This window comes from Scyliorhinus torazame, chromosome X (genome assembly GCF_047496885.1).
Source record: "Scyliorhinus torazame isolate Kashiwa2021f chromosome X, sScyTor2.1, whole genome shotgun sequence".
In the NCBI taxonomy this organism is placed as follows: Eukaryota; Metazoa; Chordata; class Chondrichthyes; order Carcharhiniformes; family Scyliorhinidae; genus Scyliorhinus; species Scyliorhinus torazame.
In genome coordinates this window covers 7,044,104-7,071,474 of record NC_092738.1, presented here as the reverse complement: position 1 = coordinate 7,071,474, position 27,371 = coordinate 7,044,104, and the positions used below count along the sequence as shown (strand labels likewise).

The window sequence follows — 27,371 nt, the reverse complement described above, 5'->3', positions numbered from 1 at the left end:
GTCCACGGTGGAGAAGACCTTATATTGGGCAATCCGATTGACCATGTCGGATATGCGGGGGAGAGGGTACGCATCTAGCTGTGTGTACCTGTTGATGGTCTGGCTATAGTCTATGATCATCCTTTGCTTCTCCCCTGTCTTTACTACTACCACCTGTGCTCTCCAGGGACTATTGCTGGCCTGGATTATGCCTTCCTTCAGTAGCCGCTGGACTTCGGACCGAATAAATGTCCGGTCCTGGGCGCTGTACCGTCTGCTCCTAGTGGCGACGGGTTTGCAATCCGGGGTGAGGTTTGCAAACAAGGATGGGGGCTCAACCTTGAGGGTTGCGAGGCCGCAGATAGTGAGTGGGGGTATTGGGCCGCCGAATTGGAAAGTTAGGCTCTGCAGATTGCACTGGAAGTCTAATCCCAGTAATGTGGGCGCGCAGAGTTGGGAAGGACGTAGAGCCTGTAGTTTTTAAACTCACTCCCTTGCACCGTTAGGGTCACTATGCAGAAGCCTTTGATCTGTACGGAGTGGGATCCTGCAGCTAGGGAAATCTTTTGCGCACTGGGACGGATGGTCAAAAAACAGCGTCTTACCGTGTCGGGGTGGATGAAGCTTTCTGTGCTCCCGGAGTCGACCAGGCATGGTGTCTCGTGTCCGTTGATCAGCACAGTTGTTGTCGTCGTCTGGAGCGTCCGGGGCCGTGCTTGGTCCAGCGTCATTGAGGCCAGACGTGGTTGTAGTGCTTCAGCGTCTTCCTCGAACCCCGTGGAGCCGTCGATGCTGGGGTCCATTGTTGCCGTCCAAGATGGCGGCGGGGATGAACAAAATGGCCGCCCCCATGCATCGCACATGGCTGGGGGGTCACAAGATGGCGGCGGGGGTGGACAAAATGGCCGCCCCCATGCGTCGCGCAGGGCTGGGGGGTCCCAAGATGGCAGCGCCCCTCCTCCCCTCGTGGTGGCCGGGACCCAAAATGGCGGCGCCCGCGGGTCGTACATGGGGCGCTGGGGGGGTTGGGGAGCGTTTGGAACGCGCAGGACTCCTTCTTCTCCGGGGACAGCGACGACCCCGCGGGACCGGCACACAGCCGCGAAATGGCCCTTTTTCCCGCAGCTCTTGCAAATCGCTGCGTGGGCCGGGCAGCGCTGCCGGGGGTGTTTCGCCTGGCCGCAGAAATAGCAGCGGGCTCCCACGGGACGACTTGGCGTCTGAACCGCGCAAGCCTGTGGGGGGGGGGGGTGTTTGTCGCGACGGGGGTCCACGGAGCCCAAGGGGCTGCCGCGCGGTCGGGGCCATAGGCGCGGGCGTTTCGCGCGGCCACGTCTAGTGAGGCTGCAAGGGCCCGTGCCTCTGAGAGTCCTAGCGACTCTTTTTCTAAAAGTCTTTGGCGGATTTGGGGAGAGTTCATACCAGTCACAAACGCATCGCGAATTAACATGTCCGTGTGTTCAATCGCGTTTACCGGCGGGCAGCTGCAGGCCCGTCCCAAAATTAGCAGCGCGGCGTAGAATTCGTCTAGCGATTCTCCGGGACTTTGCCGTCTCGTTGCGAGTTGGTAGCGTGCGTAGATCTGGTTCACTGGGCGAACATAGATGCTCTTTAGTGCTGCGAACGCCGTCTGGAAATCCTCTGCGTCTTCTATGAGAGGGTAAATTTCCGTGCTTACCCTCGAGTGCAGGACCTGTAGTTTCTGGTCTTCTGTGACCCGGCCGGGGGCCGTTCGGAGGTAGGCTTCGAAACAAGTCTGCCAGTGTTTAAAAACTGCTGCTGAGTTCACTGCGTGGGGGCTGATCCTCAGGCATTCCGGGACGATCCTGAGCTCCATAGTCCTTTAAGCACGCTTAATAAATTGTAGCGCACAAAGACTCCCGGGAGATGAATAGAGGTGAAGTCGATGAGGCTTTATTAAGCGTGACTCGTTCCCCGCAGTTCAGCAACAGACTGGAGCCGCGGGGAGAATTCCTGGTTCTTATACTCCGCCTTCAGGGCGGAGCTAGAGATCAACAGCCAACCAGGACCCGGGATCTGTCAGCCAATGACATCACGGCTTCACAGTCCCACATGACCCCTAATGCATACTACCACACTGTCGTAGATGTCCATGAAACCTGCCCCGGAGTCTCAGGAACAGACAATTCCACCAGGGGGGGTCTATTTATTCTTCACTTTAAAGAGTTGGTTACCATCAGCTGTTGAGCAGGTGGGGGTGTTATTCTTCGAGTAGGTTGGTTGGTAGAGTGGGGGGGAGGGGGTTCTTCTGTTATTCTTTTCAGTTTGTTTAATGTATAAAATGTTAAACGAATAAAAATATTTTCAAAAAGAAAATCCCAATTAGGAGATTGGAGTTCCCACAGTACCCTCAAGATGAATTTTACTTGACCCTCTCACCAGTTGTGACTGGAAAATACGGCCTCTGGAAAAAGGTTAAGAGCTCTCTCTCTCGATCTCTAGCAGTCTCTCAAAGCGAGGATGGTGCTTGCCACAGAGTCCATGGCAAAAGCTTGCACGTGGATTCTCTAATGGGGGGAGGCTGTTGTGCTGTAGCTGCCACACAGTTCTTGCTGACCAAGAAATTATTCCACTTTTACCGCTCGCTGTAAGCATATCTAAAGGATTTATAGGTTGACAGTAAACCTGCTTGACCGCACCACAAAAATCTTCCATGACCAAGTCCTGGGGTGAGCTTCAGGATCAGAGGCAGGGACGTGACACTGCGCCATAAGATTTCCTGAATCTCTCAGATTTATGGTAATTGACCAAAAAAAAGCAATAGCGACCGAAGGAAAACCTTTTTCACGCAGCAAGTTCCCCGAACAGGCGCCAGAATGTGGCGACTAGGGGCTTTTCACAGTAACTTCATTTGAAGCCTACTTGTGACAATAAACAATTTTCATTTGAAGTTATTAGCATCTGGAATGCGCTACCCGAGAGTGTGATGCAGGCAGGTTCAATTGAGGCTTTCAAAAGAGAATTGAATCCTTTGAAGAGGAAACATTTGCAGAACTACAGAGAAAAGGCAGGGGAGTGGCTCTAGGTGAAATGCACCTTCAGAGGCCCAGCACAGATGTGATGGGCCTCATCCTGTGCTGCAACCATTCTATGACTCGACACTAGGTCACCTTACGGAGGAAAGAAGAATTAAAGGGGAAGTCTCTTTCTGCACTGAGTGGGTGCTTCCAAGATACATCAACTTGATTTATCTTATGCTACTTTTACCCCATCTTCATTATCGGTCTTGGGTCTTCCTCTAGATTTCTATAATAAAACAGGAGTTCTGCATTGACGGTGTTCATGTAGATTGCACAAAATTGAAGACTCCCTGGGCGCGATTCTCCGCTCCCGCGACTAAGTGCCAACGCCGTCGAGGTTCATGACGGCGCGAAAGGGCCCCGATCTCGACCGATTCAGGGCCCGAAAATGGGCTAGGATCGGGGCCGCGAGAAACTTGGGGGGGGGCGTGTCGCTAAAGCAGCGTCGTCAGCACGCGCCGGGCATTGGCGCCGCGTAAAAGCGGCGCCGTGTCATCCGCCGCCTAACTGGCGTCACCCGCGCATGCGTGGTTGCTGTCCTCCCCGAGGCCGCCCCGCAAGAAGATGTCGGATGGATCTTGCGGGGCGGCGGAGAAAAGGAGGTCCTCCTTCAGAGAGGCCGGCCCGCCGATCGGTGGGCACCGATCGCGGGCCAGACCCCTTTTGAGTGCAACCCCGGTGAAAGAACCCCCCTCGCCCACCCACAGGCCACCCCCCCAGCATTCCCACACTGTTCCCGCCGGCAGCGACCAGGCGTGGATGGCGCCGTCGGGAAGCCGTCGCTTTGGGCAGGCCGCTCGGCCCATCCGGGTCGGAGAATAGCAGGTGTAGCGGAGAATCGCCATTTTGGGTGTCCCGGGCGATTCTCCGGCCTGCGCCGCGCAGAACTCGACGGGGCCGTTCCCGCTGCTTGGGTGTATCGCGGGAGGGCATCGGACCGACGTCGTGGGGAAAAATGGCGCACCAGGCGATTCTCTAAACCGGCGCGGGAGCGGAGAATCGCGCCCCAAGTCTTAAACTGTGAATGCTGTTACAATTGGAAGGTTCTTAACAATGTTATATTTTGAGACTGTGGGCGGGATTCTCCGACCCCCCCACCCGGCCGGGTCAGAGAATCGCCGGTGGGCAGCGTGAATCCCGCCCACCATTCCGACGCTGGCTGCCGAATTCTCCGGCGCTGGTTTTCGGGCGGGGGCGGGGATCACGCCGCGCCGGTCGTGGGCCGTTGGCAGCGCCCCCCCCCCCGGCAATTCTCCGGGCCCCGATGGGCCGAGCGGCCGTGCGTTCCTGGCCAGTCCCACCGGCGTGGATTAGACATGGTCCACCCGGTGGGACCTGGCTTGGCGGGCAGCTAGCGGAGTCCTCGGGGGGCGGGCGGGGGGGGATCCGGCCCCTGGTCCGCGATCGGGGCTCATCGATCTGCGGGCGAGACTGTGCCGTGGGGACACTCTTTCCCTCCGCGCCGGCCTCTGTAAGGCTCCGCCATGGCCGGTGCGGAGAAGAAACCCCCTGCGCATGCGCAGGAAACACGCCGGCAGTTCTGCACATGTGTCAACTCCCGCCAACCCCTCCGCCGCCGGCCTAGTCCCCGGAAGTGTGGAGGCTTCCGCAACTTCCGGGTGGCCCGACGCCAGAGTGGTTTGCGCCGCTCTTGGAGCCGGCGTCGGGCCGTCCCACCAATTATGGGAGAATCCCAGCCCGTGACTTTAAATTTGGGGTCAAACAAGGGGACCATGTGACCTGATTTGCACTATGCCTGACAGTAAGCCTGGGTGGTTTGATTATTAGAGACGATAGTCACACTCATTGTTTTACTCGGAGAAAGGTGCATGGTATTTATGCTTGGAGACCATGATCTGCATCTCAGTATACTATGAGTAGACCCCGAGTCTCCCAATCTCCAGAAAAGTGTTATAAACATCAGTTGTAAACAGTGGTGTTATAAACTACCCGTTTGCTTCTAAGATGAAAGAAAGTTGGGATCAAGCATAACTAATCAACATTTCTACTTGGATACAAAGCTAATGAGTTTCCTGTTGCCATGGGGAAAAGGGTAGAGGAATCCATTTTCAGGTTACATGCTTCCCAATAAACTCATGAATATCACCATGGGTAGTTGTGTCTTTTGTGGTCTGCAGCCATCTGAGAGGTAGAAAGCATGAGACAGACGTAGCCAAGCCTGCACCTTAAGGAGAGAAGATGCTGATAATCCTGTGTTTAAATACGGAAAAGACAATTCTAATGTTTGTTTGGCTGAGACTTTCGTTTTTGACATGGATGTTAAAGAATCTACAGCCATGAAAGAGAATGGAAATCAGAAGGAAAAGTCTGAATAGTGTGATCCAAGGACTTAAGTTTAAAAAGTCCACACTCTTCTAATAATATGAGGTCTGCTTTTAAAGAACCAAAGGAAATACTGAATCTCGAGAGTAGAGAACATTATGGCAGAGAATTTCTTGAGCCTACCATTTACACCTTGTATTCAATTGCCAGAGGGACTATTAGAAATTAGTAACATTGTTCTTGACAAAGTTTCCCAAACTGAATCAACTGTGCCATCTTTAAACCAAAGACATGAAAACAAAATAGATTTTAATTGTCATGAGAAAGGAGCTACGAGCAACAAAACCGATTCTGCGGAAAGTCTGGATCAAGGATAACTGATTAGCATTTCCACTGAGATACAGAGCTTAATATGTTTCCCAGTGCCTAGGGGAAGCTATTTTGAGATCAAATTAGTCTTCCCTGTCAGTCCATGAATAATGCAGAGGGCATTTGAGAGATAGAGACTATGAGTTAGATGTAACAGGCCTGCACCTTAAGCAGAGAAATGCTCCAGGCAGAACATGGGTGGGAGCCCACACTCAGAATCTGAGGATTTGAAGGAAGAATTGCCCAGCTCAGAGCTAGAGGAAGGATCTGGGGCGAAATTCTCTGTTATCGCGCAAAGTCCGCCGACCGGCGGCAAAAACGGCGCAAATCCCACCTGCATCACGCCGCCAAAAACGTCGCAAAGTCTCCGGCCCGGAATGGGCTAGCAGCCACGTGACGCTATCCGCGCTGGCTCACGTGGTTCACGCCGTGCAGCGTCATACACGCCGCACGGCATGACGGCTCCCCCCACCCGACCAGAACACCCAACCGGATGGCCGCCCGCCGCTCAGCCCCGAGGTTCCAGTCTCGTGACATTGAGGCACTCCTGGACGCAGTGGAGCAGAGGAGGGAGGCCCTGTATCCCGGGCACGGCCGCAGAGTTGCCCCACGCCACAGCTGGCGTCTGTGGAGGGAGGTGGCAGAGGCCGTCACCGCTGTGGACCTGACACCACGGACAGGCACCCAGTGCCACAAGAAGGTGAACGACCTCGTCAGAGCAGCCAGGGTGAGCCTCCCCCCCCCCCCCCCCCGCCCGATATCCATATTCCCCCCTCCCCCATATCCCCCCTCCCCCATATCCCCCCCTCCCCATATCCCCCCCTCCCCCATATCCCCCCTCCCCCATATCCCCCCTCCCCCATATCCACCTTCCCCCATTTCCCCAAGTGAATCCAGCCCTAACCTTAACCTCTGCAATGCACGCGCAACCGATGGCGTGCATTCATATACCTGTCTAACACTGTTGCCTTTTACCCCTGCCACTACCCCCCACAGGAGAAGCGCGCACACAACACCAGGGAGCATGTGAGGACTGGAGGAGGCCCAGCTGATGAGAGGCCACTGACCGAACACGAGGAAAGGGCCCTGGAACTGGCTGGCGGACCTGAGGACCGGGAGGTTGCTGATGCAGAGGTCGGGGGCCCACCAGCATGGGAGCCACCGACAGCCCGTCCCCATATCCCCCCCGTCCCCATATCCCCCCTCCCCCATATCACCTGATCACTGCCTGCGTGTCTAACCATGCATGCTTCATTGTGTATCGCAGGAGCAAACGTCGAGGCACCCATCCCCGCAGATGCAGACCGCCCGCATGATGCCCCTCGGAGACCACGGGGGACGGAGAGACCCGGACCCTCCAGCATGCGACACCCGCAGGATGCCCCTCGCACACCACGGGAGACGGAGAGACCCGGACCCTCCGGCATGCGACGCCCGCAGGATGCCCCTTGGAGACCACTGGAGATGGAGAGACCCGGACCGTCTGGCATGCGACGCCCGCAGGATGCCCCTTGGAGACCACTGGAGATGGAGAGACCCGGACCCTCTGGCATGCGACGCTCGCACGATGTCCCTCGGAGACCACTGGAGATGGAGAGACCTGGAGCAACAGGGAGACAACGCCCCCGTCTCGTGCGGGTGCGACGACGCAGGCGTGTGCCACCCAGCGACGAGAGGGGCAGCCACAGGCCCCCGTCACAGCCGAGCCACAAAACCACAACCCAGGACACCACTACCCAGGACACCACTACCCAGGACACCACTACCCAGGACACCACTACCCAGGACACCCCTACCCAGGAAACTGAAATACAGGACAGTGACACAGATTGGATGGGCGGAGACGAACCGCCACCCCAAAGTGCCATGGACTCAGAGTGGGACGATGCGCACGACACAACGCCACTGCTGTCACCAACACCCTCCACCATCGCAGAAACACTCACCTCAGTTGGGCACTTTAGTGATGAGGCGTCTGGTACACTCACTGGTGCGCACAACACAGCCGTCCCGGTACAGCAGGTGGAGGTAGGAGCAGCAGAGGGGCCGGGCGGTCGGAGGGCAGCCCAGCCCAAGCGAACATCTGCCGCCCAGATGGATCCCGGGTTCCTGGAGTTACCACACCCACCCATAGATCCGATGCAACCACCGAACCGGAGACGAGCGAAGAGGGTGACGGCCGGCTTGCGGCGGCTGCAGTCGCAGGTGGAGGAGTCCACCCGCGTCCAGGAGCCGGGAGTGGTGCCGGTCATGCGTGCCACCCAGGCCGGCACCGCACGGGTGGCGTCCGCGGTGGAGGCAATGGGTGCAACGGTGTCAGACATGGGGAACGGTTTGCGAGGCCTGGGGCTTTCCGTGCAGGCGGCGTCTGTGGCCCAGGACATGGCTGCCCTCTCACAGGAGGCCATGAGCCAGCGGCAGATGGCAGAGGCGCTCAACGCCATGGCCCAGTCTCAGCAGGCCATGGCCCAGTCTCAGCAGGCCATGGCCCAGTCTCAGCAGGCCATGACCCAGTCTCAGCAGGCCATGGCCCAGTCTCAGCAGGCCATGGCCCAGTCTCTGCAGGCCATGGCCCAGTCTCTGCAGGCCATGGCCCAGTCTCAGCAGGCCATGGCCCAGTCTCAACAGTCCATAGCCCAATCTCTGCATGCCATGGCCCAGTCTCAGCAGGCCATGGCCCAGTCTCAGCAGGCCATGACCCAGTCTCAGCAGGCCATGGCCCAGTCTCAGCAGGCCATGGCCCAGTCTCTGCAGGCCATGGCCCAGTCTCTGCAGGCCATGGCCCAGTCTCAGCAGGCCATGGCCCAGTCTCAGCAGGCCATGGCCCAGTCTCTGCAGGCCATGGCCCAGTCTCTGCAGGCCATGGCCCAGTCTCAGCAGGCCATGGCCCAGTCTCAGCAGGCCATGGCCCAGTCTCTGCAGGCCATGGCCCAGTCTCAGCAGGCCATGGCCCAGTCTCTGCAGGCCATGGCCCAGTCTCAGCAGGCCATGGCCCAGTCTCAGCAGGCCATAGCCCAGTCTCAGCAGGCCATAGCCCAGTCTCTGCAGGCCATGGCCTAGTCTCAGCAGGCCATGGCCCAGTCTCAGCAGGCCATGGCCCAGTCCTGAAGGCCATGGCCCAGTCTCAGCAGGCCATAGCCCAGTCTCAGCAGGCCATAGCCCAGTCTCAGCAGGCCATGGCCCAGTCTCTGCAGGCCATGGCCCAGTCTCTGCAGGCCATGGCCCAGTCTCAGCAGGCCATGGCCCAGTCTCAGCAGGCCATGGCCCAGTCTCAGCAGGCCATAGCCCAGTCTCAGCAGGCCATGGCCCAGTCTCAGCAGGCCATGGCCCAGTCTCAGCAGGCCATGGCCCAGTCCTGAAGGCCATGGCCCAGTCTCAGCAGGCCATAGCCCAGTCTCAGCAGGCCATGGCCCAGTCTCAGCAGGCCATGGCCCAGTCTCTGCAGGCCATGGCCCAGTCTCTGCAGGCCATGGCCCAGTCTCAGCAGGCCATGGCCCAGTCTCAGCAGGCCATGGCCCAGTCTCAGCAGGCCATGGCCCAGTCTCAGCAGGCCATGGCCCAGTCTCAGCAGGCCATGGCCCAGTCTCAGCAGGCCATGGCCCAGTCTCTGCAGGCCATGGCCCAGTCTCAGCAGGCCATCGCTGAGGGCATCGGCGCCATTGCCCATGTGCGAGCCGACAGTAGGAGTGTTAAAACATGAAATCTTGACCCAATTGATTCAGCTGTTAACTGGACGTTTGAATGTCTCTTTAAAAGTTATCAGTCTCGTTGGCAGCACGGTGGCGCAGTAGGTTAGCACTGCTGCCTCACGGTGCCGAGGTCCCAGGTTCGATCCTGGCCCCGGGTCACTGTCCGTGTGGAGTTTGCACATTCTGAGGATGTTCTGAGGAAGGATGTATTAGCAATTTTGAAAAACCTTAGGGTCGACAAGTCCCCTGGGCCAGATGGGATATATCCAAGGATTCTTTGGGAGGCAAGGGATGAGATTGCAGAGCCTTTGGCTTTGATCCTTGGGTCTTCACTGTCCACGGAGATAGTGCCAGAGGACTGGAGAGTGGCGAATGTTGTTCCTCTGTTCAAGAAAGGGAATAGGAATGACCCTGGTAATTATAGGCCGGTTAGTCTTACTTCGGTGGTCGGCAAGTTAATGGAAAAGGTCCTGAAGGATAGGATTTATGACCATTTGGAAAGATGCAGCTTAATCCGGGATAGTCAACACGGATTCGTGAAGGGTAGGTCTTGCCTCACAAATTTGATTGAATTCTTTGAGGAGGTAACTAAGGGTGTAGATGAAGGTAGAGCAGTTGATGACGTATACATGGATTTTAGTAAGGCGTTTGATAAGGTTCCCCATGGTCGGCTCATGAAGAAAGTAAGGAGGTGTGGGATAGAGGGAAATTTGGCCAATTGGATAAGTAACTGGCTATCACATAGAAGACAGAGGGTGGTGGTGGATGGAAAATTTTCAGACTGGAGACCAGTTACCAGCGGTGTACCACAGGGATCAGTGCTGGGTCCTCTGCTATTTGTGATTTTTATCAATGACTTGGAGGAGGGGGCTGAAGGGTGGGTCAGTAAATTTGCTGATGACACCAAGATTGGTGGAGTAGTGGATGAGGTGGAGGGCTGTTGTAGGCGGCAAAGAGACATTGATAGGATGCAGAGCTGGGCCGAAAAATGGCAGATGGAGTTTAACCCTGATAAATGTGACGTGATTCATTTTGGTAGGACAAATTTGAATGCGGACTACAGGGTCAACGGCAGGGTTGTGAGGAATGTGGAGGAACAGAGAGATCTTGGAGTTCATGTCCACAGATCTCTGAAGGTTGCCACTCAAGTGGATAGAGCCGTGAAGAAGGCCTATAGTGTGTTAGCGTTTATTAACAGGGGGCTTGAGTTTAAGAGCTGCGGGGTTATGCTGCAACTGTACATGACCCTGGTGAGACCACATTTGGAGTATTGTGTGCAGTTCTGGTCACCTCACTATAGGAAGGATGTGGAAGCATTGGAAAGGGTGCAAAGGAGATTTACCAGGATGCTGCCTGGTTTGCAGGATAGGTCTTATGAGGAAAGGTTGAGGGAGCTAGGGCTTTTCTCTTTGGAGCGGAGGAGGATGAGAGGCGACTTAATAGAGGTTTATAAGATGCTGAGGGGGATAGATAGAGTGGACGTTCAGAGACTATTTCCTCGGGTGGATGTAGCTGTTACAAGGGGGCATAACTATAAGGTTCGGGGTGGGAGATGTAGGAGGGATGTCCGAGGTAGGTTCTTTACTCAGAGAGTGGTTAGGGTGTGGAATGGACTGCCTGCTGTGATAGTGGAGTCGGACACTTTAGGAACTTTCAAGCGGTTATTGGATAGGCACATGGAGCACACCAGAATGACAGGGAGTGGGATAGCTTGATCTTGGTTTCGGACAAAGCTCGGCACAACATCGAGGGCCGAAGGGCCTGTTCTGTGCTGTACTGTTCTATGTTCTATTCTCCCCGTGTCTGCGTGGATTTCGCCCCCACAACCGAAAGATGTGCATGGTAGGTGGATTGGCCACACTAAATTACCCCTTAATTGGGAAAAAATAAATTGGGTACTTTCAATTTATTAATCAGTCTCGACAGAGATCATAACAATTCACAGGGCTAACTATAGGGTGGGGATTTTGTTTTGCTGTAGGCTTCACTTACCAATAGGATCAACCCATATCCCGATAGTGTCAACAGGGATATCTTTTGTTAATTTCTGCAAGGCTGGATCATCAATGTGAACATCTTCATGAATACACTTGGCCAAAAGGCCAGCTGCTTTCAGATTCCCCTCCAACACTTTACTCAGCAATTCTGCCGTCCCTTGCTCTGTTTTGCAGACTTTCACAGTAATAGTTTCACCTGTAATGGGAATAAGGGAACAGGTATGATGTTTGTTGGATTGTAGTTCACCAGGGTTGTCCAAAGAATTCATGTCAATTCAAAAAGATTAGAATAGTCCAGGTGGGCCAATTTGCTTCATTTCATTTAACTGTTTTGTTGGTGGCAATAGAAAAAAGGGGCATCCATGAGTTCCATTCAAAAACAAGCACAGTGTAATTAAAACGTACTGGTTCGTACCCCCATACTGTTAGTGTCGCATAGGCAGAAATGTCATGAGGATGAGTCAACAAATCATTTAAGGTTAATCCTCCTCAAATTGTTCCATCTGTGTTTCAGAAATCTGGTTAACAACTTCATAGTGACTCCTAACTGCATGAATTTCATAGAATCATAGGGCAGCACGGTAGCACAAGTGGCTAGCAGTGTGGCTTCACAGCGCCAGTGTCCCAGGTTCGATTCCAGGCTTGTGTCACTGTCTGTGCAGAGTCTGCATGTCCTCCCCGTGTCTGCGTGGGTTTCCTCCGGGTGCTCCGGTTTCCTCCCACAGTCCAAAGGTGTGCAGGTTAGGTGGATTGGCCACGCTAAATTGCCCTTAGTGTCCTAAAAGGTTAGGTGGGGTTACGGGGATAGGGTGGAGGTGTGGGCTTGGGTAGGGTGCTCTTTCCAAGGGCCGGTGCAGACTTGATGGGCCGAATGGCCTCCTTCTGCACTGTAAATTCTATTAAATAGATTTCAAAACCTTGTGCCAATTCAGGAGGAACAAACTCTGGAAAATTCCTCTCAAGGTGATTTAATGAATTTCGGAGATCACGGCCAGAATCTCATAGTCACTGTTGTCCTATGACTGCTGTTGGAAAGTGTTTTTAATGTTCCTGTGATCCCAACCTGGGCTCTTGCATGAAAAATGGCTGTCTGTGGGAGGCCATGGGGGACCTGTAGCCATCTGCAACTGTATCCCATCAAAAAAAAATGTTCCGTCTCTTCCTAAGGTACGGACTTAAGGGAGAAAGTTTACAAATGACCTGACAAGAAAAGATTCGAGTCTCACCATCAACTTCACTTTTAAAAAAACAAATTGGCTAAGAATGATGATAGAGTGGCACGGTAGCATAGTGGTTAGCACAATTGCTTCACAGCGCCAGGGTCCCAGGTTCGATTCCGGCTTGGGTCACTGTCTGTGCGGAGTCTGCACATCCTCCCCGTGTCTGCGTGGGTTTCCTCCGGGTGCTCCGGTTTCCTCACACAAGTCCCGAAAGACGTGCTTGTTATGTGAATTGGACATTCTGAATTCTCCCTGTGTACCCGAACAGGCGCCGGAATGTGGCGACTAGGGGATTTTCACAGTAACTTCATTGCAGTGATAATGTAAGCCTACTTGTGACAATAAAGACTATTATAATATCAACACCGCTTCATTTTGTTTTCTCCATTTCTGTGAACTTGAAGTTTTCATTAAAACAAAAAGAATGTGATGGTAATACCAGCGTGAAGAAGTAACTGAACCTGTCAGTATGAGGGAGGCGAATTAATGTCCGTGAATACAATCATTCACTTTCAACTGATTCAGCATTAACTGTGTCTTATTTCAGCTCCCTCACACTTGAAAACTTGACTGTATTCTACATGGTTGTGGAATAACTAAGTATCTTGTAACATACCCAAACCATTTTCAAACTTATTGGATTCCTCTCCAGCGATGTGAGGTGCAAGTTCTGGAAACTGATTTGACAGACACATAATGACAAAAGTATCTGGAAGTTACAAAGATAATTTAAACATGCAATCAATAAAACACTAGACAAGCAATTAGCCAGAAAAAAAAGGACAATAAGTATATACATAGAACATACAGTGCAGAAGGAGGCCATTCGGCCCATCGAGTCTGCACCGACCCACTTAACCACTCACTTCCACCCTATCCCCGTAACCCATTAACCCCTCCTAACCTTTTTTTTGGTCACTAAGGGCAATTGATCATAGCCAATCCACCTAACAGCACGTCTTTGGACTGTAGGAGGAAACCGGAGCACCCGGAGGAAACCCACGCACACACGGGGAGAACGTGCAGACAGTGACCCAAGCCGGGAATCGAACCTGGGACCCTGGCGCTGTGAAGCCACAGTGCTACCCTATATGTGAGACATCAACCTATGTCACACGGGATCAGGGGTGAGCTGGCATGGTGGATACAGAACTGGCTAGATCACAGAAGGCAGAGAGTAGCAATGGAAGGGTGTTTTTCTAATTGGAGGGCTGTGACCAGTGGTGTTCCGCAGGGATCAGTGCTGGGACCTTTGCTCTTTGTAGTATATATAAATGATTTGGAGGAAAATGTAACTGGTCTGATTAGTAAGTTTGCAGACGACACAAAGGTTGGTGGAATTGCGGATAGCGATGAGGACTGTCAGAGGATACAGCAGGATTTAGATTGTCTGGAGACTTGGGCGGAGAGATGGCAGATGGAGTTTAATCCGGACAAATGTGAGGTAATGCATTTTGGAAGGTCTAATGCAGGTAGGGAATATACAGTGAATGGTAGATCCCTCAAGAGTATTGAAAGTCAAAGAGATCTAGGAGTACAGGTCCACAGGTCACTGAAAGGGGCAACACAGGTGGAGAAGGTAGTCAAGAAGGCATACGGCATGCTTGCCTTCATTGGCCGGGGCATTGAGTATAAGAATTGGCAAGTCATGTTGCAGCTGTATGGAACCTTAGTTAGGCCACACTTGGAGTATAGTGTTCAATTCTGGTCGCCACACTACCAGAAGGATGTGGAGGCTTTAGAGAGGGTGCAGAAGAGATTTACCAGAATGTTGCCTGGTATGGAGGGCATTAGCTATGAGGAGCGGTTGAATAAACTCGGTTTGTTCTCACTGGAACGAAGGAGGTTGAGGGGTGACCTGATAGAGGTCTACAAAATTATGAGGGGCATAGACAGAGTGGATAGTCAGAGGCTTTTCCCCGGGGTAGAGGGGTCAATTACTAGGGGGCATAGGTTTAAGGTGAGAAGGGCAAGGTTTAGAGTAGATGTACGAGGCAAGTTTTTTACGCAGAGGGTAGTGGGTGCCTGGAACTCGCTACCGGAGGAGGTGGTGGAAGCAGGGACGATAGTGACATTTAAGGGGCATCTTGACAAATACATGAATAGGATGGGAATAGAGGGATACGGACCCAGGAAGTGTAGAAGATTGTAGTTTAATCGGGCAGCATGGTCGGCATGGGCTTGGAGGGCCGAAGGGCCTGTTCCTGTGCTGTACATTTCTTTGTTCTTTGTTCTATCTTCTCTCCAGACCAGACCCAAATTGAATCATTGAGAGCAAAATGGAAACTGAGTTCTCCTAGTCCTCCAATTAAAATTAGACACACTCAAACCCATTGTAAGGATTATCAATGTTAGCACTACTGCCTTACATGGCGCCGAGGTCCCGGGTTCGAGCCCGGCTCTGGGCCACTATCCATGTGGAGTTTGCACATTCTCCCCGTGTGTGTGTGTGGGTTTCACCCCCACAACCCAAAGATGTGCAGGGTGGGTGGATTGGCCACACTAAATTGCTCCTTAATTGGGGGGGAAAAAAAGAATTGGGTACACTAAATTTATTAAACAGAGAGAAAAAAGGATTATCAATGTATTATTCATTTTTTCTTGGAATTTAATGGTTAGTTTGTGTTTTTAAAAAAGATTGTTTAAAAAGGACTGTTATTATTTACAGTGAGGCCCAATAGCTGGTGCAGCCCAAAAAACTTGGCAACGATTTGTCATGTTGGATAGGCTGCTGGGACGGTATAATGTAGCACACTTTCCCTGATTGTGAAATATTATTCCAACAGTTAAAATGAATTTATGGATGTCTCGACATTTCGACTTAAAATTACGTGATAGTTAAGACCACTTTTTTTTTTTAAACACATTTTGAATGGATCTTTATACAACAAATTACAGCACCACAAACAGAATAACTTATCTGAAGGGTTTCCCTCCCATCTTTATTTAAGCTCTTGGAGCTACTTTCTTGCTCATTAAATTGAGTTACCAAAATATGGTCTGCTGACCTTCAGTAGAAGTGGAATGCTCTTCAAATGCCAGCTTGGACTCTTAACTCATATCAAATAAACTATGAGATGAGTCACACAATGGCTTGCTTCCATCGCATCACTCTGGGTATGTCTCAACCCCTGACTCTTGAAGAGCTCTCCATTGTGGGCACATATGATGATTCCATTTAAAACCACACTTGAACAAGACTGTTAAATGAGTGGAGCTTTTGAGTGAAGTTTTGGAATGTGTGCTCATGTGACTTGGGGACTGCATTGATATTTCTGATTACAGAAAGGGGATCACTTATTTGAAACCAGACAAATGTGTTTCACCCAGCTTGCTGTTCTGGTATAGTCAGTACCTTTTCTGCAATGTCATTCTTGATGACTTCTTGAATGATGACATCTGCCAGAGTCTTGAAGTCCTGTAAAAACTTCTTATTTTTATCTGGTCCTTTCTTCTCCTCGATCAGAAGCTGGAACAGTGCCTCTTCTCGTTTACAAGCTCGAGCAATATTTGCTGATTTCTCAGAAGCGCAAATCAAGGCGGTTAGGATACTGGCCATTGCTGCAATGTAGTAGCCTTTTAAGCACTGCTTAAAAAAAAAAACAGCAATGTTAAGGCAGATGCTGCTACTGTCCAAGAGGAACCACATGCTATTATTATTATGAAACTAAAGTTTTCTAAACTGAAGAAAACAAATAGTATATTGCAGCTGGGTAGACACATCCCTATGATAGCAGTCCTGGCACAATTAGGGAAATAATTTTTCCATATCTATTAAAATATAAAATTTGCTAGCCAGATTCTACCTTTTTTGGAGTTGGAGTTTAGAAGGATGAGGGGGGGGATCTTATTGAAACTTACACAATACTGCGAGGCCTGGATAGAGTGGACGTGGAGAGGATGTTTCCACTTGTAGGAAAAACTAGAAGCAGAGGACACCATCTCAGACTGAAGGGACGATCCTTTAAAACAGAGATGAGGAGGAATTCCTTCAGCCAGAGGGTGGTGAATCTATAGAACTCTTTGCCGCAGAAGGCTGTGGAGGCCAAATCACTGAGTGTCTTTAAGACAGAGATAGATAGGTTCTTGATTAATAAGGGGGTCAGGGGTTATGGGAGAAGGCAGGAGAATGGGGATGAGAAAATATCAGCCATGATTGAATGGCGGAGCAGGCTCGATGGGCCAAGTGGCCTAATTCTGCTCCTATGTCTTATGGCCTTATGGTCTTTTTTTAATTCATTCATGGATGTGGGTATTGCTGGCTGGGCGAGCACTTATTGCCTATCCCTAACTGCCCTCAAACTGAGAGACTCGCTGGACATTGTAGAGGGCATTTTAAGAGTCAACTGCATTGTTGTGGATTTGGAGTCACATGTAAGCTAGAGCAGGTAAGGATGGAAAATTTCCTTCGCTAAAGATCCAGCAGAGGGCAGTAGAGCGGAGCTGCTGATTTTCTGTTGCGGGGAAAATTTGCATAAGTGCCTTGCGGTCACTGCATCCAGAAAGTGTACCTGAGCAAGACATCCTAGGTGTTCAAGTCAAGGCACGCATCCAGCAGAGGGCAGTAGAGCGGAGCTGCTGATTGGCTGTTGCGGGGAAAGTTTGCATCAGAGCATTGCGGTCACCGTATCTTGAAGGTGGTTTGTGGAGGAGCTGTTGTCAAGTGACAGTTAAACCCGAAACACTTCTTCAGTGTTTCCCTCCCTACCTCCTCCTCTAACCAAAAAAAAAAGACAATCACTGTAAGGATCCCAGCCGAGTAAAGATCAAGAGGGCGACTCGAGGGCAGGTAGAAGTAGAAAGAAGTTGAACCGTTACGTCACAGCCTGCAGTGAAAGAGCGCGAGGAGAGCGGCGGAGACTCAGTGAAAGAGCGGCGGGGACACAGATTAAAGAGCGCGAGGAGAGCGGTGGGGACACAGGGTAAAAGAGCGCGAGGAGAGCGGCGGGGACACATGATAAAAGAGCGCGAGGAGAGCGGCGGGGACACAGGATAAAAGAGCGCGGAGAGCGGCGGGGATACAGCTGCCGGAGAAGCGGCCTTCAGATTTTCGGCGGGAGCAGTGGCCAGGGGTCTATCGGGAAGGTAGGTTTTCCTCTTTAAAAACTTACCTTGAAGAGTGACATCACAGCAAAGCAGTGACCTGGTTGGCTGGTAAGGAAAGTGCTCCAATGAGCAGCAGCTGGGAGAAATTTAACTCTTCGTGGGTTGGTAAGTATTGTGATTGGTAAGTAAAATCTTTATTCCTTTCACTTATTCATTAATTGATATTATATTTGTAATCAGTTAAGGTAAAGTGTAAAAATGGCAGGAGATCCCAGACCCGTGTTATGCTCCTCGTGCTCAATGTGGGAGTTCAGGGACGCGGCCGATGCCCCTGACTCCTTCATGTGCGGGAAGTGTGTCCAGCTGCAGCTCCTGTTAGACCGCATGACGGCTCTGGAGCTGCAGATGGACTCACTTTGGAGCATCCGCGATGCTGAGGAGGTCGTGGATAGCACGTTCAGTGAGTTGGTCACATTACAGATTAGGATTGGTGAGGGAGACAGGGAATGGGTGACCAAAAGGCAGAGAAAGAGCAGGAAGGTAGTGCAGGTGTCCCCTGCGGTCATCTCCCTCCAAAACAGGTATACCGTTTTGGATACTGTTGGGGGAGATGACTCACCAGGGGAAGGCAGTAGTAGCCAGGCTCATGGCACCGTGGCTGGCTCTGCTGCACAGAAGGGCGGCAAAAAGACTGGCAGGGCTATAGTCATAGGGGATTCAATCGTAAGGGGAGTAGACAGGCGTTTCTGTGGTCGAAAACGAGACTGCTGAATGGTATGTTGTCTCCCGGGTGCACGGGTCAGGGATGTCTCAGATCGGCTGCAGGACATACTGAAGGGGGAGGGTGAACAGCCAGTTGTCGTGGTGCATATAGGCACCAACGAAAGAGGTAAAAAACGGGATGAGGTCCTACAATCAGAATTTAGGGAGTTAGGAGATAAGTTAAAAAGTAGGACCTCAAAGGTAGTAATCTCAGGATTGCTACCAGTGCCACGAGACAGTCAGAGTAGAAATTTCAAGAACAGTCAGAATAAATACGTGGCTTGAGAGATGGTGCAGGAGGGAGGGGGTTCAGATTTTTGGGACATTGGAACCGGTTCTGGGGGCGGTGGGATCATTACAAATCGGATGGTCTACACCTGGGCAGGACTGAAACCAATGTCCTAGGGCGTGCTTTTGCTAACACTGTTGGGGAGGTTTTAAACTAATGTGGCAGGGGGATGGGAACCAGATTCGGAAGTTAGAGGTCAGTAAAGAGGCAGCAACTAAAGCCAGTAAGGTACTAGATAATAAACTCAATGTGACTAAGGGGAAGAGTAGACAGGGAAGAGATGATGAACGCAAAGGGATAGGTGGTCTGAGGTGCATTTGTTTCAATGCGAGAAGTGTAGCAGGTAAGGCAGATGAACTTAGGGCTTGGATTGTTACCTGGGAATATGATGTTATTGATATTACTGAGACTTGGTTGAGGGAAGGGCAAGACTGGCAACTAAATATCCCAGGGTACAGATGCTTCAGGAGGGATAGAGAGGGAGGTAAAAGGGGTGGAGGAGTTGCATTACTGGTCAGAGATGATATCACAGCTGTGATTAAGGAGGGCACGATGGAGGATTCGAGCACTGAGGCAATATGGGTAGAACTAAGAAATAGGAAGGGTGCAGTAACATTGTTGGGACTTTACTACAGGCCTCCCAAAAGTGAGCGTGAAGTAGAGGTACAAATATGGAGACAGATTATCGAAAAATGTAGGAGCAATAGGGTGGTCGTGATGGGAGATTTTAACTTCCCCAACATTGAATGGGACTCATGTAGTGTTGGAGGTGTAGATGGAGCAGAATTTGTAAGGAGCATCCAGGAGAGTTTTTTAGAGCAGTATGTAAATAGTCCAACTCGGGAAGGGTCCATACTGGACCTGGTATTGGGGAATGATCCCGGCCAGGTGGTTGAAGTTTCAGTCGGTGATTACTTTGGGAATAGCGATCACAATTCCGTAAGTTTTAGAATACTCATGGACAAAGACGAGAGTGGTCCAAAAGGAAGAGTGCTAAATTGGGGAAAGGCCAAGTATAACAAAATTCGGCAGGAGCTAGGGAATGTGGATTGGGAGCAGCTGTTTAAGGGTAAACCCACATTTGAAATGTGGGAGTCTTTTAAGGAAAGGTTGATTAGAGTGCAGGACAGACATATCCCTGTGAAAATGAGGGATAGAAATGGCAAGATTAGGGAACCATGGATGACGGGTGGAATTGTGAGACTAGCTAAGATGAAAAAGGAAGCATACATAAGATCTCGGCGACTTAAAACTGATGAAGCTTTGGAGGAATATCGGGAAAGTAGGACAAATCGCAAACGCGCAATAAAGAGGGCTAAAAGGGGTCATGAAATATCTTTGGCTAACAGGGTTAAGGAAAATCCCAAAGCCTTTTATTCGTATATAAGGAGCAAGAGGGTAACTAGAGAAAGGATTGGCCCACTCAAAGACAAAAGAGGGAATTTATGCGTGGAGTCAGAGGAAATGGGCGAGATTCTTAATGAGTACTTTGCATCGGTATTCACCAAGGAGAGGGACATGACGGATGTTGAGGCTAGGGATGGATGTTTAAATACTCTAGGTCAAGTTGGCATAAGGAAGGGGGAAGTTTTGGGTATTCTAAAAGGCATTAAGGTGGACAAGTCCCCAGGTCCGGATGGGATCTATCCCAGGTTACTGAGGGAAGCGAGGGGCTAAATAGCTGGGGCCTTAACATATCTTTGCAGCATCCTTGAGCACGGGTGGTAGTGGGTGCCTGGAACTCGCTACTGGAGGAGGTGGTGGAAGCAGGGACGATAGTGACATTTAAGGGGCATCTTGACAAATACACGAATAGGATGGGAATAGAGGGATACGGATCCAGGAAGTGTAGAAGATTGTAGTTTAGTCGGGCAGCATGGTCGGCACGGGCTTGGAGGGCCGAAGGGCCTGTTCCTGTGCTGTACGTTTCTTTGTTCTTTGTTCTTGGGTGAGGTCCCGGAGGACTGGAGAATTGCTAATGTCCCTTTGTTTAAGAAGGGTAACAGGGATAATCCAGGGAATTATAGACCTGTGAGCTTGACGTCAGTGGTCGGCAAACTGTTGGAGAAGATACTGAGGGATAGGATCTATTCACATTTGGAAGAAAATAGACTTATCAATGATAGGCAGCATGGTTTTGTGCAGGGAAGGTCATGTCTTACAAACCTAATAGAATTCTTTGAAGAAGTGACAACGTTAATTGATGAGGGAAGGGCTGTAGATGTCATATACATGGACTTCAGTAAGGCGTTTGATAAAGTTTCCCATGGCAGGTTGATGGAAAATGCGAAGTCGTGTGGGGTTCAGGGTGTACTAGCTAGATGGATAAAGAACTGGCTGGGCAACAGGAGACAGAGAGTAGTGGTGGAAGGGAGTGTCTCAAAATGGAGAAAGGTGACCAGTGGTGTTCCACAGGGATCCATGTTCGGACCACTGTTGTTTGTGATATACATAAATGATCTGGACGAAGGTATAGGTGGTCTGATTCGCAAGTTTGCAGATGATACTAAGATTGGTGGAGTTGCAGATAGCGAGGGGGACTGTCAGAGAATACAGCAAAATATAGATAGATTGGAGAGTTGGGCAGAAAAATGGCAGATGGAGTTCAATCCAGGCAAATGCGAGGTGATGCATTTTGGAAGATCTAATTCAAGAGCGGACTATACGGTCAATGGAAGAGTCCTGGGGAAAATTGATGTACAGAGAGATCTGGGAGTTCAGGTCCATTGTACCCTGAAGGTGGCAACGCAGGTCGATAGAGTGGTCAAGAAGGCTTACAGCATGCTTGCCTTAATCGGACGGGGTATTGAGTACAAGAGTCGGCAGGTCATGTTACAGTTGTATCGGACTTTGGTTAGGCCACATTTGCAATACTGCGTACAGTTCTGGTCGCCACATTACCAGAAGGATGTGGATGCTTTAGAGAGGGTGCAGAGGAGATTCACCAGGATGTTGCCTGGTATGGAGGGTGCTAGCTATGAAGAAAGGTTGAGTCGATTAGGATTATTTTCGTTGGAATGACGGAGGTTGAGGGGGGACCTGATTGAGATCTACAAAATTATGAGAGGTATGGACAGGGTGGATAGCAACAAGCTTTTTCCAAGAGTGGGGGTGTCAATTACAAGGGGTCACGATTTCAAGGTGAGAGGGGGAAAGTTTAAGGGAGATGTGCGTGGAAGGTTTTTTACGCAGAGGGTGGTGGGTGCCTGGAATGCTTTGCCAGCGGAGGTGGTAGAGGCGGGCACGATAGCATCATTTAAGATGCATCTAGACAGATATATGAACGGGTGGGGAACAGAGGGAAGTAGATGCTTGGAAAATAGATAGCCTGGGTCACATTGTGATCCAAAAAGACGAGGTGTTGGGTGTCTTAAAAAATATTAAGGTAGATAAGTCCCCAGGGCCTGATGGGATCTACCCCAGAATACTGAAGGAGGCTGGAGAGGAAATTGCTGAGGCCTTGACAGAAATCTTTGGGTCCTCGCTGTCTTCAGGGGATGTCCCGGAGGACTGGAGAATAGCCAATGTTGTTCCTCTGTTTAAGAAGGGTAGCAAGGATAATCCCAGGAACTACAGGCCGGTGAGCCTTACTTCAGTGGTAGGGAAATTACTGGAGAGAATTCTTCGAGACAGGATCTACTCCCATTTGGAAGCAAATGGACGTATTAGTGAGAGGCAGCACGGTTTTGTGAAGGGGAGGTCGTGTCTCACTAACTTGATAGAGTTTTTCGAGGAGGTCACTAAGATGATTGATGCAGGTAGGGCAGTAGATGTTGTCTATATGGACTTCAGTAAGGCCTTTGACAAGGTCCCTCATGGTAGACTAGTACAAAAGGTGAAGTCACACGGGATCAGGGGTGAGCTGGCAAGGTGGATATAGAACTGGCTAGGCCATAGAAGGCAGAGAGTAGCAATGGAGGGATGCTTTTCTAATTGGAGGGCTGTGACCAGTGGTGTTCCACAGGGATCAGTGCTGGGACCTTTGCTCTTTGTAGTATATATAAATGATTTGGAGGAAAATGTAACTGGTCTGATTAGTAAGTTTGCAGACGACACAAAGGTTGGTGGAATTGCGGATAGCGATGAGGACTGTCGGAGGATACAGCAGGATTTAGATTGTCTGGAGACTTGGGCGGAGAGATGGCAGATGGAGTTTAATCCGGACAAATGTGAGGTAATGCATTTTGGAAGGTCTAATGCAGGTAGGGAATATACAGTGAATGGTAGAACCCTCAAGAGTATTGAAAGTCAAAGAGATCTAGGAGTACAGGTCCACAGGTCATTGAAAGGGGCAACACAGGTGGAGAAGGTAGTCAAGAAGGCATACGGCATGCTTGCCTTCATTGGCCGGGGCATTGAGTATAAGAATTGGCAAGTCATGTTGCAGCTGTATAGAACCTTAGTTAGGCCACACTTGGAGTATAGTGTTCAATTCTGGTCGCCACACTACCAGAAGGATGTGGAGGCTTTAGAGAGGGTGCAGAAGAGATTTACCAGAATGTTGCCTGGTATGGAGGGCATTAGCTATGAGGAGCGATTGAATAAACTCGGTTTGTTCTCACTGGAACGAAGGAGGTTGAGGGGAGACCTGATAGAGGTATACAAAATTATGAGGGGCATAGACAGAGTGGATAGTCAGAGGCTTTTCCCCAGGGTAGAGGGGTCAATTACTAGGGGGCATAGGTTTAAGGTGAGAGGGGCAAGGTTTAGAGTAGATGTACGAGGCAAGTTTTTTACGCAGAGGGTAGTGGGTGCCTGGAACTCGCTACCGGAGGAGGTAGTGGAAGCAGGGACGATAGGGACATTTAAGGGGCATCTTGACAAATATATGAATAGGATGGGAATAGAAGGATACGGACCCAGGAAGTGTAGAAGATTGTAGTTTAGTCGGGCAGCATGGTCAGCACGGGCTTGGAGGGCCGAAGGGCCTGTTCCTGTGCTGTACATTTCTTTGTTCTTTGTTTAGATAAAGGATCTGGATTGGCGCAGGCTGGGAGGGCTGAAGGGCCTGTTCCTGTGCTGTAATTTTCTTTGTTCTTTGTAAAGGGCATTAGTGAACCAGATGGGCATTTGTGACAATCGACAATGGTTTCATGGTCGGCATTGGACTTTCAACTCCAGATTTTTATTGAATTCAAATTTCACCATCTGCCCTGGCGGGATTGAAACCTTGGTACCTGGGGGATTATCCTGGATCTCTGGGTTATTATCTCTTTTTTCCCAATTAAGGGGCAATTTATCGTGGCCAAACCAACTACCCTGCACATCTTTGGGTTGTGGGGGTGAGACCCACGCAGACACGGGGAGAATGTGCAAACTCCACACGGACAGTGACCCAGAGCCGGGATCGAACCTGGGACCTCGGCACTGTGAGACAACAGTGCTAACCACTGCGCCACCGTGCTGCCCCTCAATCACAGGAAAAATGCCTCCACTGAAAGATTTCCAATCATAGTTTTTATTTTTCCCCCTCAAACGTTACCATATGATTTTCGAAGTTAAAACAGTATAAGGGAACAAAGTATTTCTCCCTCATCATAAAGTGGCATTTTTTTTTCAAAACCACATTTTGACCTTGAGGAAACTTGCATTGCAGTTAAGTTTTGAGTGATAATGGGAAAGTCACATCCACGTAATCTGTAAAGTACAATTACACTTAAACATCAATTTTCCTGACTTTTTCTCATCTATCATCTTTTAGGCAGAATTGAACTCAGGTCTTGTGTTACACATATGCATTTTTGTGGTTAGACATCTGCACATTTGAGTTTATCTATTTTACTTCATTAGGGATTTCAGGTTAAATTACATTTGACAAACGGGATCAACTATAGGAATCCCTCTCACTGCTGCATTTCACCGTATTATAGAGCGAAGGAGGCAATTTGACCCATCATGCCTCTGGCAACAAACAAGGAATTGTAAATTGAGACTTCATATTTTCTTTCAGAACTGCAGGTTTTTAAGCGTAACCTATTATCCACATCCAACTCAATTGACTTATCTAACCAGACTCATCAATAACCTTCATTTTAAAAACTTCATTCACAGCCCCTCTGTCTGCACTTAGCTGAAGAAAATAAGCTCGAATTTTGGTGTCTGACTACGTAAATACTAAAGCTCAATGTCCTCCTCATTGCCCTCCTCTGCATCCTCTCTAAAATCCCTGTATCCTTCACCATATTCGGGGACCAAATGGCTGTGGAACATTCTTTAGAAACCTTACTTCCTGGCAAGATGTAATTTTGTACCCAGTGTAATTAATATGTGATGTTCCAGGAGCCTCATCTAGAATTTGACCACAGGTAACGTTACTGTCTGGCGTTCAGATATAAAAATTGCTGCCTCCAAAATTGGACTAAAACATTAGTCAGGCGGTCACCTGAATACATAAACATATTTCTGATTCTGAAACTAAATTAATCCCAATAAATGTTGTTCTGAGTGGAAAATGTATTAAATCTTAGTTCAACAGGATGCCATGGACGGGCACTACAGCCAACTCAAGCAGTTGGCTGTGAAGGGCCTTTGTGCAATTCCAAAATGCAGTCTCGAGGGGGTGGGTGGGGGGGGAGATATATCAGAGGAGTTATGACGGAATGCAAGAGGAAAAGCTTCATAAAGCTTTTAGTTAGAATATTGTGAGCCAGCTCCTAGGATTTTTCTTGTTGTTAAATCAGTTTCCTGATGGTCATCATAGATCATAGAATTTACAGTGCAGAAGGAGGCCATTCAGCCCATCGAGTCTCTTGGAAAGAGCACCCTACCCAAGGTCAACACCTCCACCCTATCCCCATAACCCAGTAACCCCACCCAACACTAAGGGCAATTTTGGACACTAAGGGCAGTTTATCATGTCCAATCCACCTAACCGCACATCTTTGGACTGTGGGAGGAAACCGGAGCACCCGGAGGAAACCCACGCAGACACGGGGAGGATGTGCAGACTCCGCACAGAGTGACCCAAGCCGGAATCAAACCTGGGATCCTGGAGCTGTGAAGCAATTGTGCTAACCACTATGCTACCGTGCTGCCCATCAGAAAACGTGTCGACCCGGGATAAAAAACATTAGAAATGTGGCACGGATGTATGGAAACCTGATTTAACATAAACATGGAGCCAATTCATGGTACTGGGTTCAGGTTCACATGAATCTAGATCTAATAATGCTCCTTCTGTGCACTGAAACGGGTTGAGACCGTCGCCGAGGTCCCAGGTTCGAATCCCGGCTTTGGGTCACTGTCCGTGTGGAGTTTGCACATTCTCCCCGTGTCTGCGTGGGTCTCACCCCCACAACCCAAAGATGTGCAGGTTAGGTGGATTGGCCTCGCTAAATTGCCCCTTAATTAGAAAATAAATAAATAATTGGGTAGTCTAAAAAAAAATTTAAAAAGAAACTGAGAGAGCCTCAGAACAAACATTCTGTACACAGTCTTTCCTAATGTGCTGCTACAGCCAGTGATCTACATTCCTAAATTCATAAAACCTCTTGGAGCCAGTCCAACAACTCTGATGGCTACTTCTCAGAATCCATTCTGCTTCGTGTGATCATGATCAATACTACAGAAAGCTGCTGGAGTGATATATTGGCTAAACATTAATCCAGGCCCCTGGATTATTGCTCCAGAAACGTTACATTGTCCCTGTCAAGACTGCACTAGATGGAGCCCAGCGATAGAAGCAGGAGACACGAGCTGAAACTTACACCAGTTGGCCCAGGGAAAGGGGGATTTCCCGGAGACGGTCAGTTCGAGCCGTCCAGTGCAATATTTGGCCTGAATTCGTTCGTCGCTCGCCTGCACCCCGTATTCAGCTCCAGGCCTCGTTTTCCAGACACGTCCGCCAAGAGATCTGCACTTTGAGCTGCTCCTTGCGAAAATGTGCAGGGGCGGAAGAAGGAGAAACTCCGTGTGTTTATTTTCTCTCTCCCCACCGCTCCTGGTCCTGGAGGCTCCGGCGCTGCGCTATAGAGGAGTGAATAACTCGAGAAATAGACAAGATTTTTGTCAAGACTTAGAAGCAATTGCCAGTACAAAACTAGCAGGACCAAGTATCAAAATAACACTTTTAAAGGGATACAAACAATAAACTTCAAATCGAAGTAAAGAAAATGTACTTTTAATATATAAATGAAAGTTAGAACATACAGTGCAGAAGGAGACCATTCGGCCCATTGAGTCTGCGCCGACCCACTTAAGCCCTCACTTCCACCCTATCCCGGTAACCTAATAACGCCTCCTAACCTTTTTGGTGACTAAGGGCAATTTATCATGTCCAATTCACCTAACCTGCACATCTTTGGGCTGTGGGAGGAAACCGGAGCACCTGGAGGAAACCCACGCACACACGGGGAGAACGTGCAGACTCCGCACAGACAGTGACCCAGCGGGGAATCGAACCCGGGATCCTGGAACTTGTGCTACTGTGCTGCCCACTTAGTTAGTGAGCGAGTTTTGATCTCCTGGTGCACTCTTTTATTGCAAATATTAATTTGCAGCGATAAAGGTGCAGTTGCATTGTTACCCAGCATCATGCCAATTTGACTTTCAAGAACAATTTGCATTGATTTTAAGCAATTTTTAATAGATGCTTCACAGCAGCATAATCAATCAAAAATTGGCACCAGGTCAAAAAAGGAGATGTTAGGACAGTCGACTAAAAGTTTGATCAAACTTTTTACAGAGCATGTTAAAGG

At 50.0% G+C, this 27,371-nt stretch overlaps 2 protein-coding genes across 3 annotated transcripts in view; one reads left to right on the top strand and one right to left on the bottom strand.

Moving 5' to 3' along the window:
• inpp1 (inositol polyphosphate-1-phosphatase) overlaps positions 1-27,371 on the bottom strand; it is a 75,360-nt gene that overhangs the window by 25,378 nt on the left and 22,611 nt on the right. For both annotated transcript variants that reach the window (XM_072494072.1, XM_072494071.1), the window contains exons 3-6: positions 26,382-26,640; positions 15,934-16,164; positions 13,195-13,255; positions 11,354-11,554 (exon numbers count right to left, since the gene is read on the bottom strand). In XM_072494072.1, coding sequence (XP_072350173.1) covers positions 11,354-11,554; positions 13,195-13,255; positions 15,934-16,137 — 466 coding nt within the window. In that variant the 5' untranslated portion in view covers positions 16,138-16,164; positions 26,382-26,640. The remainder of the gene's footprint in view (positions 1-11,353; positions 11,555-13,194; positions 13,256-15,933; positions 16,165-26,381; positions 26,641-27,371) is intronic.
• pan2 (poly(A) specific ribonuclease subunit PAN2) overlaps positions 1-27,371 on the top strand; it is a 231,809-nt gene that overhangs the window by 182,693 nt on the left and 21,745 nt on the right. The window lies entirely within an intron of this gene.